Source organism: Bemisia tabaci, chromosome 9, assembly GCF_918797505.1.
Source record: "Bemisia tabaci chromosome 9, PGI_BMITA_v3".
NCBI classification, from domain to species: domain Eukaryota; kingdom Metazoa; phylum Arthropoda; class Insecta; order Hemiptera; family Aleyrodidae; genus Bemisia; species Bemisia tabaci.
Genome location: NC_092801.1, coordinates 1156840 through 1171560, shown reverse-complemented (window position 1 = coordinate 1171560; position 14721 = coordinate 1156840). Strand labels below are relative to the sequence as shown.

General features: G+C 40.6%; 1 protein-coding gene across 2 annotated transcripts in view; it reads left to right on the top strand.

Annotated features, from left to right (window-relative positions):
* The first annotated feature begins 257 nt into the window (after window positions 1-257).
* Window positions 258-14721, top strand: part of LOC140225512 (uncharacterized) — a 111209-nt gene continuing 96745 nt past the window's right edge. For both annotated transcript variants that reach the window (XM_072304672.1, XM_072304671.1), the window contains exon 1: window positions 258-494. In XM_072304672.1, the coding sequence (XP_072160773.1) occupies window positions 420-494 (75 nt within the window). In that variant the 5' untranslated portion in view covers window positions 258-419. The remainder of the gene's footprint in view (window positions 495-14721) is intronic.

Sequence of the window (14721 nt, the reverse complement as noted above, 5' to 3'; positions counted from 1 at the left end):
ATGATCAGTGTCTCCTCAGGGATGGAGGGTCTCGACAAAGTTATGGATCAGAGATGGGGATTCATACTAAACACTACTAATTTGGTAATTTTAATAGTGGCGTTTATTCCTCTCAGTGCGTGAATGGAAATCCGAGAGCTCCTGGCTGGAAATAACCTCTCTCTCTTGGGAGAGGGGGGGGGAGAGGGGGAGAGAAAGGGAGAGGGAGAGGGATATATGGTTGTAGGGGGTTTGAAGGGGGAGTGATAGGGGGGGAGTGTTCGCACGGACGGGTTTATCGATTGCTGGCAGAGCTTTCTTGACGTTCGTGAAGTTTCTGCCCACAAGTCGCCGACGACAACTCGAGTGCATTCCCCGTCGTCAAACCTTCCCGTTTTCTTAAGTGGATTTTCCTCCAGAATTTCAAATCTCAATCCGCAATGTACGCCACAACTCTGCCTCTCCTTCTCTTGGGATTCGTCCTCGCTTTAAAAACCTCTGTAGCAACCAATCAGGTAAGGATCCGATTTCGATTCTTATTTCAAAATTGTTGAAAAGTAACGAGACTGGACCGAGTTTATCGGATAGGAACCAACCCATATTTTCGAAAAAATGGAGTTAAGAATGTTTTTGTGATCCACTAGCTGCTTGTTTATCTCTCATGCTTACACCCACTTTCCAAAATTGGCCTTAAAACTTAGATCCTTTTTATTTTATTACCTTAAATTTTTATTATTTCTGTTTCAAAAATCTTACCTTTTGTCTTCAGAGATACAATGATTCTAGGGTCATTTAATGCATTGTTACGAAGAATTTGGACACTCTCTTGGGGTTTAATTAAGAAATTATCTGCAGTAGCAGGAAGAAGTTTTATTATAGATCATCACAGTATATCAGAGTTGTTTTTACCTTGTTCTATTCCTCAGAAAAAATTAAAAGGCTCCGTAAAACGGGTGTGACCGATTTTGGAAGTGACTTTTGCCTCAGTGAGTGTAAAGTGGAAACTCAGCGAATTTGATGACTGTAAAAGTATGATTAAATTATATAATGAAGCCAAGGGTATTTGCTTCAACTGCTGATGATCTGTTTTCAATTATCTTTTTTTCGTTCCTTGGAAAATGGGAAATTTTGCGTTACAGGTGTGACAAATTGTCTCTTATTACCTCATATTATAAGTTTTCAAACCGAAACCGACTAACTTTGGTCAAAATACTAGGTAATATTCAATGTCATGAAAATCAGCCGATGAACAGACATTTTAAAAATTAAGGCCGCCATCTTTTTTCCACCATCTTGAATTTTGACTCAGACTGAAAGTAACGTCAAATTCGAACTTACCAGATCAAAATACCAGAATACACCGAGTTTCATGAAAATCTGCCGATAAAAAGGTACTTTTCAAATTGTACCCGCCATCATTAATTTTAAAAAATTATGGCCACCACCTTCTTCCCACCATCTTTGATTTCAATTCTGCTTAAATTCAACATCAAATTCAAATTTTCTAGGGCTAAATACAGGGTTATACTAAGTTTCATGCAAATCAGACGATAAACAGGTATCTAACAAATTGTTGCCTCTATCTTTGTCAAATTCGAATTTCCTAGGTCGATATACCGGGGTGTACCAAATTTCATGAAAATCTGCCGAAAAATAGGTATTTTACAGTTTTTTTCCTAGAATCTTTAGCTGCGATAGTCCAAACAGTAAACGGATCAGATCTGCCCCCCCCCCCCTCCCAGTTGACCATCCCTCTAAGGTGCTTCTCCCTTTACTATGTACAAGCGGGATCGAAGTTCCTGCGTCGGGTGGTTTCCCGCAACCCGGCATACACAGCTACGGCGGCCCGCGGAATGGGTTGCGCACCAGCTCTTGAATGAACAGAGTTTCTGGTGGGGGGGGGGGGGGACAGAAATAGGTGTCGTCGCGGCGCGCGGCGATCAGGGGAATCAGGAATCCCATGCATTGATCGCGTCTTTCGCTATCGGCGCGATGCGATATCGACGCGGACGTCCAGCCACTGCACTGCACTGAATCGGTCAGACAGATGAGTGTAGTGGGCCAAATAATAACTTAACGAAATCAAAGCCACTGGTGTCAAATTGCCGTTAAAAAGACCGCCCCTGAATCCTGAAAATATATAATACTGCCATGGAAAACCGCCGTATGAGCCTTCAGACGATGCCACATTTCCTTTAGAATATCACAAATTTCTGGGAAATTTTGTCATTATTGCTCTTCTAATTTATTAGAGGATTTTCTTTGTAATTAGATTAAAAGTGTCTGAAAATCTGAAAGAAAAATATTAATGACTTTGTCAAATCTCTCCCCCTCCCTAGGGTGTCCCTTACATGGGCGGAACGAGGAATTTTCTGTGGGAGGGGACACAGGGGGATATAGAATTTGGGGTAAGGGGGAACTGGGAGGCCTCCCCGGCAAATTTTTGAAAATTGGAACGTCTCGAGAAAATTTTTGAGCCATTATCAATGGCAAATTGAATGGAATTAAATATTACAGATGACAGAAATTTTGCTGACTTGTTTTAAACATATCATATCTTACTGTGGGTTTTAGTTCATTCGAAACGTAACACTGTTAGGTTTTATTACATTCCCTATGCCTTTTACCTCAAGGCTCTTTATTTTTTTTGGAAGGGGCCGAGCAGAATTGTGTGGAGGGCCGCCGCCCCCCTATTTACACCCATTTCAGCCTCATTGTCCCTTATCTTTGAAATTTCAAAAAATTTCAGCTCCCCAGGTCTCAAAACGTGCTATGAGATGTAAAAAATAAGGAAAATTTTCTCCAAAAAATTAAATTTTTTTTTATCGATCTCTCAAGCGCCCTAAAGGGCGCCTTTGGTTCGTAATCGTAAAATTAAAAAAAAAAAAAAAAAAAAAAAAAAAAACCATGATCTCAACTCTCTAGTCTAAAAAGAGGACTGAAGACAAGAATGAGATTGAAACATGAAAGCTCCGGCTACACCGTGTCCTGAACGGTTGTAAGCAACTCTTCAACGATGGTTTTGGATATTTTCCCTCAAGAATACTAATCCTTTCGTTAAAAAAACGAAAACAAGAGGTTTAGACGCATGTGTCAAGCTGTCTGTATGAGAAAGAAAGATGTAAGCTTCAGGAATAGCCGGCGAAATTGGGTCGACAATGCTAAAATGAGCCGAACCCACAGACGCGCCCGGTAAGCAGATTTACCTTTCCCCTGAAAATGGTAGTTTACGGCCAAAGCCTCAGAGATCCCGTGAAATGACCAAAATTTTGGTCCGAAGAGTTAGGTTAGGTTAATTTCCAGCTGGGATGAATTATTCGCAACCCTGTGTCGGCAGCAAGAGGCTCGAGTTCACTGCAAGGTCTAAGAGGCGCGTCGGAGGGTGGTTACCGCGCCTCAACTGGCCGTTCTTTCGGCCAGACTCAACTGGCCGACTTTCCGGCTACGGATGCGACCAAACGGAAATTATTTTTCTAAAGCACCATTTTGGTGCAGCACGGTGATGTCTGTAGTAAAACGACACTGATTTTGTCAAGGTACCAATTTTGACACGTGTGTCCTTTAGGGCGCTTGAGAGGTCGGTAAATTTTTTTTTTTTAAAAAAACGTTCCTTATTTTATTAACTTCCCTCAAACTTCAAAAATAAGTGACACCCTACCTATCTCCCTTTGTTTTCTACGTCGACCAAAGAGAGACCCGGGAGAAAAAGACTGAAATGATGCCCGAAAGTAATGTCAAACTTGAAGAAGACCCTTGAAAAGTTGTGACTAGTCGGAGGACTGCAATCCCTGGACTGCCGCCCACTTAGGGACGAAATCATCCATAAAACCCACGCTGCCCCCATAAATTTCACTCTTAATTGATTCTCAACAAATTCAATGTTTGGTAGTCTTATTCCATTGCTCTGAAAATCAACGAGGGCTTTCGCCGGATACGGCCCTTTCGTAAATAAACTGAGGATCGTTCGCGCCCATTTTTACATGAAAAATCTCATTTCTTTTCCCTATTTTCTACGCCGACAAAGGTGAGACCTGAGAGAAAAGGACTAAAGTAATGTCCAACTTGAAGATGACCCATGATAAGTCGGAGTCGACTAGTCGAAGAACCACAATCCCTGGACTGCCGTCCACTCCAAGGAGATGGACCAGTTCTCGTAGATTCTCTGAGCAATGGAATAAGACTACAAAACCTTGAATTTGTAGAGAGTCACACGGGAAATTCAGAGGGGCAGCGGCGGTTTTATAGATGATTTTGTCTCTAAAGTGGGCGGCAGTCCCAGGATTGTGGTCCTCCGACAGGCCACAACTTTTCATGGGTCTTCGTCAAGTTGGACATTACTTGCAGGCATGAACTAAGTCGATTGCTATCGGGTTTCTCCTTTGTCGACGTAGAAAATAAGGGGCCCGTGGCAAAGGACGACATTTTCAATGAAAGAATCGGCACGGACGTTCATCAGTTCATTTGCGAAAATGCCGTATCCTGTGGAAGTCATCGTCGATTCTCGAACAACGGAAAAAGACTACAACGCCTTGACCCTCAAAAGTGCAATTTAGGGGGGCAGCGGGGGTTTTGTGGATACTTTTGGCCCCAAAGTGAGCGGTCGTCATGTATTTCTGGTATTCTAATAACTAGTCGTGTTTCTTAAGGGACCCTCGTCAAGTATGGCAGATTTCCGGGCACCATTTAAGGTGAATTTCCTGATTTCCCCCGCTCTGGAACGAAAAAAAGGGGGACAGGGGGTTGAGAGTAATACAACCTCTCCCGTCAATTTACAGGCCGCTTCCGCGATTACATTTTCAAGAAAATGCACTCGGACTCGATGCTAATTCCGTAGCTCGGAGATTGGAGCTCTTTCGGACTCTTCGCATTTTAATGAAATTTTTTGTTGAATTAGACCCCTCCCCCTCCCCGGTGGGGCCCGTGGTGGCTCCGATACGTGGAGGCAAATGAAGATTTAAGTGTCACATGTGGAGTTTCTAAGGACTTTCTTAAAAGAGAAACGGTCTATCTATGAGCCGTCGACCCTACAATAAAGCCCTCGTCTCACGATCAAATGAACTCATCAAATGCAAGATGGCGGGTTCATCAACATTGACGGCCCGCTAACTTTTGATAGTAGACTTGCGCGAAAACCAGTCGCCATCTTGCATTTGATGACTGTTTGATGAGTTCATTTGATCGTGGGACAAGGGCTTATGAAATAAAGGTGCAGATCCCCCAGATAAACTTTGGGCGGATAACATTCGGCAGGGGGGTCGGATTGACTCGCAGTTTCCGCCGATTTTTTTTTTTTTGGCCCTTGTCATTTTAAATTCTCAATTCGAAAACTGAAAACTGGAGAGTACCTCATAAAGTTTTTCCCTTGATATGAAAAGAACGCCGAAAATTTAATATTCCGATTCCAATTTTACCTTTTACCCCTAGAAAATAAAAGCGGCAAATCTGTAATGGCAATGAAGACTTAAACAAAATAAAAATAATAATTTTAAAATAAAACCCAGAAAATAAAAGAAAACCTATATGAGTACGCCAATTTAATGACTACATAATTGTGTTAGATATTTTCGATTGCATTCGATGGTTTATTATGTAAAAAAGATCATGGCCGCAATTTCGAACGTTTAACGTTTAGTGGTCCTTTAAAATTTTGAACATTTGAAAAGAGCGGCAAATTCAGACAGCCTAAGCTTCTGATCAAATAAAATCAGTTCATTGAAATACTTTGGCGCTTAAGATTTCTTGCGCGCCCCTCCCCCTCTCTACGATCAGTCTCTATTAGTGGCGTAGCGTGAATGATCGACTATCGACATCTCTCCATTTGAAGCTATGGTAAAGAATCGATTATTAAGGTGTTCGCTGCGAACACCCTGTCTATCGATCCTTTTCCATTGGTTTAAATGGCAGATCAATCGATACATCGCAAAGCACGCCACGCCACGCCACGCCACTGGTCTCTATCTTTTCTCAGCGACACTCGCCGAAACAGAATCATCCTCAACTCTCAAACACGATTTTGGATCGAGCAGCCGATTTATGCGATAAAATTTACGGTCATAGTTTCCGGGTATCTCTCGGTTTAATCAACAACGCAGGAGCACGCCAAACGCGTGCGGAGGAGATGTAGAATCCGTGAGGAAACGCATTTATCTATTCAAGAACTGGAGTGCAACTATTTCCCCGGTGCCGCCGTTGATAAGTGTGTACCACGGGTTGCGGCAAACCGTTCTAGGTAGAGCGTCCTAGCTATGTATGGCGGGTTGCGGGAAACCACTCGACGCAGGAACTTCGATCCCGCTTGTACCATGACTATCAAATTAATTAAAAAATTTATTTCAAAAATAGTCGAATATTCGTGAAAAAGGGTCACACTAATCGAAATTCAAGCCAAAATTTACAAAAAGTAAAAAATGTCAAATTTGACACCATTCCATAAAAGCCCTAAGAAGGTCTTATACCTTCAGTTAAATTTTGATGTAATATGTGTTTTGAAAAGAAAATTTCATGCTCTTTCCATTGGTCCCAACAGTTTTGAGAGAAAACACGTTGGTTTTTGCAATCGCTAGCGATAGCAATATTCGTCATGGGAACTTTTGCTTCTCGGATATGAAAATTTTAAGGTACAGTTCGTTTGTAGTATCTTCAGAATTGAAGGGGCTATGTAAGTTTGTGTCGACATCTCTTTTTTAACATTTTTAATTTTTTTTCTTTGCATACAAGAAAGCTGTTATTTACCAATTAATTATTTTCGTTGTATTATAGGTATATGGTTTTCGGAAGTTAACGCATTTAACTTTCAGTTTCGCTTTTTCGGCGTAAAGTATGATATTTTTACTCTACGCATATGCCCGAATACGCACTATAAGTGACCTATATGCTTCCTAAGTTGCCATTTTTTTCATTCAAATAGATGTAACTGAAATGTTATATGTGTACTACCTATAAGTACTACTTTCATGTCATTGCTTTATTTATTTACTTTTTGCGTAGGTATAAATTGATATTTTTTGCTGAATTTTGGAGAAAATATTGCTTTAAGAACGTGGAATGTAAATTAATTTTATTGAAAAAAGAAAATACCATCATTAATTTGGGCGAACAGAGAAAATATACATCAATATTTGGGTCAATATCTCCCTGATTATGTGAAGGATGAATATATCGACGGTGAAACTACCAAACCACGTATCTCGTTTGCGGTGTTTAAAAATCTACGCTCGCATTTTATTTTTTTGAAGTAGACCAAATCAATATCATAACTTGACATTTTCACAGAATTTTCTCCGCACAAAGAGGAAAAATCACAGAAATTTTCAAGACTGGACGTTAAGTAGTTTTTCATTTAAAAATGAAGTATCACAGGAAGTCTGCAACGTCGCAAACCGAGATACGTGGTTTGGTAGTTTCACCGTCGATGTTAGTATTTCTATATCGAAAAACTTAGCTTTTGTTTTCAGAGATACAATGATTCTAGTCCAAGTCAATTTGTTTTATTGAAAAAACAAAAAAACAAAAAATAAATAAAAAAACAACTGAAATGTTAGACATACTATTTTCATGTCTTTCTATTTGTATCAATAGGTACTTTTTGCTTAACTTACGAACGTTGAATGCAAAGAGCGACGCCAAAAAGGACCGTTTTTTGGCACAATTTGGGCCAGAAGGGATTTTTCTGAAACCGGGCCCAAACGATACCTTATGATACCTTAAAACTCTGGTAAAAATTTTAGCTTGAGTATACGCACCGTTTTTGAGAAATGGGGGGGCAAAGTTGCCAAATCGCCATCATTCTGGACAGCATTTTTACAGCAAAAAGACGGGAAAAATGGACGAAAAAGTTACCTGATTGGTGGGTTTGGGCTGTAAATGTTCTTATTGAGCCCCCGTGCATGTAACTGTGTTCAGTTTAAAAAATTTTGGACGTACAGTGGTCCAAAATGGGGAGAAATCGTGGACAGATAAGGACTCTTTGTCAAAATTTTTAAAAATGGAAGTAAAATTGTTGGTCTCCTGCAGAGATCATGGGGAACAATGTTCTTATCGGTCTTCAATGCATTCAATTGAGTTCAGTTTATCAAATTTTTATCGCACAATGGTCCAAAATGGGAAATCAGTGGACAAATTAAGATCTTCTGCCTAACTTTTTAAAAATGATGTACGACTATTGGTCTCCTGCAGAGATCACTGGGAACAATGTTCTTATCAATGCATTCAATTGGGCTCAGTTTATCAAATTTTCGTCGCACAATGGTCCAAAATGGGAAATTAGTGGTCAAATTAAGATCCTCTGTTGAAATTTTTGAAAAATAACATGGAACTATGAGGTTTTTCACTAGATTCGAAAGGTGTAAATTCAAAATAAGTTAGTAACCAATAAAAGCTATCCATGTTCACTGTTTTGAAATGAACAAATGAGGTCTGGAACCGGTAATTCAGGGGGAACTTAGCTTTTGGATCCTTAAAATCCGGCTAACTGGGTGGTTTATGCCCTAGTTTGTTGTCAGAGAATAATTGTAGTTAGAATAATACTTTACCATAAATCCTTTCTAAGGATTAAGGAAAGGTTAGGTTAGGTTAAGTTAGATTTCAACAGAAGATCTTAATTTGTCCACTGATTTCCCATTTTGGACCATTGTGCGACGAAAATTTGATAAACTGAGCCCAATTGAATGCATTGATAAGAACATTGTTCCCCATGATCTCTGCAGGAGACCAATAGTCGTACATCATTTTTAAAAAGTTAGGCAGAAGATCTTAATTTGTCCACTGATTTCCCATTTTGGACCATGCATTGAAGACCGATATAAGAACATTGTTCCCCATGATCTCTGCAGGAGACCAACAATTTTACTTCCATTTTTAAAAAGTTTGACAAAGAGTCCTTATCTGTCCACGATTTCTCCCCATTTTGGACCACTGTACGTCCAAAATTTTTTAAACTGAACACAGTTACATGCACGGGGGCTCAATAAGAACATTTACAGCCCAAACCCACCAATCAGGTAACTTTTTCGTCCATTTTTCCCGTCTTTTTGCTGTAAAAATGCTGTCCAGAATGATGGCGATTTGGCAACTTTGCCCCCCCATTTCTCAAAAACGGTGCGTATACTCAAGCTAAAATTTTTACCAGAGTTTTAGGGTATCATAAGGTATCGTTTGGGCCCGGTTTCAGAAAAATCCCTTCTGGCCCAAATTGTGCCATTCTTGGCGTCGCTCTTAACTTTATTGAAAAACGAAAATAACGTCATTAATTTGGGTGAACATGTGGCTGATTATAAGAAGGAGGTATATTCCAGTATTTTTGTTTAACATATGAACTCACGAGAAAATTTTCGTACATTTATTATCTAGTATTAATTATTTTTTGATGATTAGTCTAAAACATTCAATACAACCATTAAAAACTAACTCCAATCGTCGGGTATCGAACTCCCGATCGCCTATTGCCCGCACCTAATCAAAAGTATGAGTCAGCCCAGTCAACTAGGCTATCACGAATCCGCGTTCAGAGGGGAAAAATAGCATTTAAAAGGCTCGGACGATGGGCGGGACTTATCACAAGAGTTGTCCTTGAGGCTACGTAGCTTCGGGGATATGAGAGAAATGAGCTAAGCGCATTGCTGTAGGAGCCATGGTTCGCACTGTTTTAATGTGTCTCGAGGTTTATCCCAGCATGCATTCGCGATCGCGGCAGTTGAGCTAAGGCAATATTTGCGTATCCATGAATTAAATCAATCAATCGAGCTCTGATTTTGACTTCTTTGTCCGTAACGAGTCCTCCAGAGCAATTTTCCACCTTGTACGATGGTTATTATGTCTTTATTTCTATTTGTAAAATTTGAGGTGGGATAATGGCGGCTTCTCAAGAGCAACGAGGTAGGCGATCTTTTGCACCAACGAACAGAAAACTGATGGCGAAAAGTAACCAATCGGAATCTCCCAAAAAAAAGAATTTGCCTAAATTCGGAAATCGGTGGTTCTGCGCAGATTTAGCAGTCAGACGCGACATCTCAAGGAGAAAATAATTCGCGGAAAGCGAATTTTAGAATACTACACAATCTGCCGTAGGGACATGATTGGCTAAAAAACACAACGATTTTTGATACATCCGAAAATGAACCAAAAATCGAACATTGGGCGAATCGCCCAAGGTCACGATGACATATGGAATTACATAGCCGTAGCAGCAAAACGATTATAAAGACAGGGGAACTCCGTTCCCATGCCAAAATTCTGCCAAAGCTGTATCTTAAAAGTTACAAACCAAACTTGAAATTTCCAGAAAATTCTAGCCTTTTTTTCGGTGTCTGACCTCGTAGCTCGGCACCAACAAGTCAAAATTAAAAAAAACTAATATATATTTGTAAGCAAAATTTTATACTCTAAAAAAATGACAAGAATGCTTTTTTTCACTGGATACAGTAGAAACACGCAAACTCGGGAAAACGCTGATGAAGTCAACAATCCCATCCCATCCCACCTATAATACTTACCCGACCTATGTCACCAATTCTTTCGTTCACGATAACTATCGTTAGATTTACGTTAGTTACTTCAAATTTTGCAATTTTGTCCATTTTGGTCTTATGAAGAACTGTATAGATTTTCGGTTAAATCCTAAATACCGTTTACTTTTAAACGGTAATTAACGTAAGTGGCCTAGTTACTCTGTTTTCCACTAAACTGTTTTTATGAAAGTTCCATTCATTGGTTTCCTTGGTAACCTTTGCTTGCTATCAGCTGATGTTTTACCTAATTCCATTTCCCGGCCGAGTCAGCGGATTTTATACCCTTTTTTTTACAATATATCATAGCTAGGTTAAATTTAATTTCTTGCCAGCATTTATTCTACCTCCCCCCCTTCCAGCTCATTTTTCTAACTCCTGCAGCCCCACCACTCATATTATTTACTAGCCGAAAGCCCGTGACTGAAGTCACGGGCCTAGATGCTTCACAAAAAATTATTAATTTAATAACGGGGAGCATTAAGCCGATATTGTTTCGGGGATGATGTAACACTATTCGACCACATGGGCGCTTGTTTTGCCTAAGTGAGCGTGCCATTTCTCGACGATACCACTATTCGACCACGCGGAAGCTCCTGTTGCCTACCCTGAAATTGAAGGCGAAATGAAATTATGTTAATTTAATCTTCTCTAGTTTGATAAAATGCTATTTTTGAAATACGTTCTTGGAAAACGAATTAGAATGAAATTAAATTAAACGGGATAAATGCAGTTATATGCTTATCAATCCTTTTGCATCTGGAAAATGGCGAAAATTTGGTATTACGGCCGTTTACCGTGGGATGCAAATGAAACTCTGGGTCCTGTTGGTTTTTGGTTCGACAAAAAATGACTCTTCCGCATTGCATTTCTGAAAGTCAAATACTTTAAAAATGGCAGCATGCGAATCCACCCGTAAACGTCCGTAATACCAAGTTTCCACCATTTTCCTCGCCATTTTGAAGTTATTCAGAATTTCAAAAATCCAATGACAGATTCGTCTTTCTCATGTCGAAAGGATACCAAGTTTTATGCAAATTCGCCAATAAGCAGCCTAATATATTCTCTTGCCGCTCAAGGTTGCCATATTGACCGCCGCCATTTTGAAAAGGACAACATTTTTCCGGAAAAATGAAGCCAGAATCGTTTTTTTCGTTCCAAAAAACCCCTGAAAACCAAGTTTTATCCCAATCCGTCGACGGAAACGGAGATGTAAATTTCCGTTATTTTGAAATTTGACTGGCGGCCAGTTTGTCAAAAATCAAATACTTTAAGCACTTCCCGAATTTGGGGCAATTTTCTTTCATCAAATTTTTCTTAAACTTTTCCAATTAAATTTACACTAATCGCTTTTGATCGCGTAAAGGGCTTACGATTCGACAACATCGCACCTATCTTTTTAATTAGTCCTTAATTAAACCTCTCATGCAAACCTCTCATCAATAGCAGCTTTTATTTCCCGGAGATTTTCAGGGCTGTTCTGCAGTTACGGCAAATTTTCCCCACTTACACTCCTAACCGTACAAACTATATACATATGTATTTGTCACTGTTTTCATCACTTCCTTGTATGGCTCATATTTCCTCATCTAAATTGAAAAAGTATAATGCATTTTCATTATGGATAGAAAATGTGGATGCTTTTCCACCGGATATCCCCCTCCCACCCCACCGTTCGTTCCTCTACGCCGGTGTAAAGCGGCGATGCGCAACCCTGCCGCGCGCGCACGCTCAGCGGCGGGCCGGCCGCGGCGCGCCCCGCCAGCCCATAGCCTCACGTCGTCATTGGTCCGTTTGTAACCTAACGCTTCAAGATACGGCAAAACGGACGAAATTTCTGTCCTAAAAGAACCGTAACTTGCCATTTTCCTTCAGAATTGATGTGTCGCTTGCCAAAATTTTTGAATTTTGGGTTTAGGCCCTTTAGGCCCTTTGAGGCACGGGTTAAAATTTTTTTAAAATTTTTTCCTTTTAGGGGGTTCATTTAGAGACTACATAGAAACTTTTTAGGGGTTGACCAACTTGATTTTCGCAAAACGCAAAAATAAGACACACCCTACCCCCGGGGGAGGCAAAAAGTTTGGGGGGCCCTGAAAGTAGCTAACATTGGTGTTTGAACATTCCCAAAATTTTGTTTCAAAATATTAATTACGTAAAATTTTAGAGGGGGTGGAAGGGACTTTGGGGATACCCTGTATAGTTGAAGATAGAATAATGTCGGGTTGAGTGGAAAAGAAACGAACACATCAAACACATCAAACACAACCAACACAGCAAAAACTTTAAACACGACAAACATCCCTTTTATCCCGGTTTGTCAATACATCCCGTTTTATCCCTATCCATATCCTATTTTACCCGTATCTATCCTGATTTATTCTATCCATCCCGTTTCAAATTGATTATGCCACTTTCCCATCCTGTTCCATATCGGACAATATATAAAAAATCGATAGACACGGATCAATATATCGATGGGCGGGATAACCCTACCTATCCTGTTTTATATCCTTAGCTACCCCGTTTCACGCCGATTATTCCCCTTGTCTTAAAATTCCTACCTTTTATCCCGGTGAATATCAATTAATTCCGATCCATCCCTGTCTGTCCTGCTTTATATCGAACGATATATCGAGGTTCGATATAATATACAATATTTTATCCCTATGAATGAAACCCCGAAAAAATGGTGGTAGGGGAGCAAGGTATGCCATAAGAAAAACAAATATTCCACCTATAATAGTTACCCGACCTATGTCAGCTTCAGAACCACACTCGAAACTCTCTCAAACCTACACGCGGCGCCCGCGCGGAGTACGTTTAGACACGGCGCGGCGTGGCGGGCCGATTCGCGGCCTGGCCAGGATCGCTGGTGAGCTAAGACGAGTCTGATTTCAGAGATTTTCTGAAAATTGCGAGTAGCGTGGCTTTAGCTTCCCTTCTCCCCTGCGGCCTAATTCTCCGGGCCAATCAGGGCCTTACACGGGACCCTGATTTTCCGGGCTGACTGCGTTCACATGGGAACCGAGGAGCTAAGACTCTGCATGACATCATTTTGTCTCATCCTTGCAATTTTCAGCTGAGCTGTTGTCTGGACAAGAAACACAGAGCACCGTTTCTAACCGCGATGCTTGTTTTTCCCACGCAGGCAGCAACCCAGACTCTGCGTCTTAGCAATATGGTTTTATAGGTGATTGAGTCTACTCAGCGACTCCTCCCCAACTTTTTAGTGGATTCTACCGCTCGAATCCGTTGCATCCCTCCTAGTTCTTCAGACGCCGTCCCCGGTGTCGGGACTAAAAATTGCGGAAGAGTCGCTGATCAGACACAATCAGCTGATCGAAAAATACTCGGCAGTGATTCCAACAAGTACTCCGCGAGGAAGTCGCGAGTTGGTCAAGAGTGGCGGTAGCCACCCCCGGTCGAGGAAAATGACGTCCTACTAAAGTCCCGATAGCAAACGGGTGGCCGACACTCTCAGTCACACACCGAAAAAAATGGTATGCTGTTTTGGCACCTAGGATGTCAAAAATGTGTCTGGTCATCCTAAGATGCTACCTTGATTGACCACGCAGTTGAATTTGCATTCGTAGGATGTAAAGTTAACTGCGAGGGCAGTAAAGGCAGCATTTTGGGATCACCAGACATATTTTTGACATCCTGGGTGCTCAAACAGCATACCATTTTTTTCAGTGCAGGGTCATTCCACGTCAACGCAACCAAGGTCGGAACCCGACCCCCTCCGATTTGGCTGAAAATTGGTATACGGGGTCTTTCCATCATTCTAAGAAACTGATTTGAAGGGTTTTCCCACCCGACGCCCCGTTCGCGAGATATCGACCCCCAAAGATGGGGTGAATTTTAGTGATATTCAAAAACGCCCGTTTTAGCGATTCTCATTTTCTCGACTTCCCTCTCTTTGACTCTCCATAGCAAGACTCTGTATCAATCCATCATACTTTGAAAGAGTGTTTCTAGACCAATTTTTCATGTAAATTCTGAATATGCCATCAAAATTGAGCTAAAAATTATTTAAACGGCTGTAATTTAGAGTTTTTTAAAATTTACGATTTTTTCGCCATTCAATGTTCAAACTGAATTATCTAAAAAACAGTCTCTCCGATTTTCGATTTTTTTTTATACTTCAAGCTTAGGATATATACTTTCGGTTGATATACTTTTTTCAATTGCCATCGGACGGTTAAGGGCCTAAAAAAATTCAAATAGGCCAAAAAAGGCT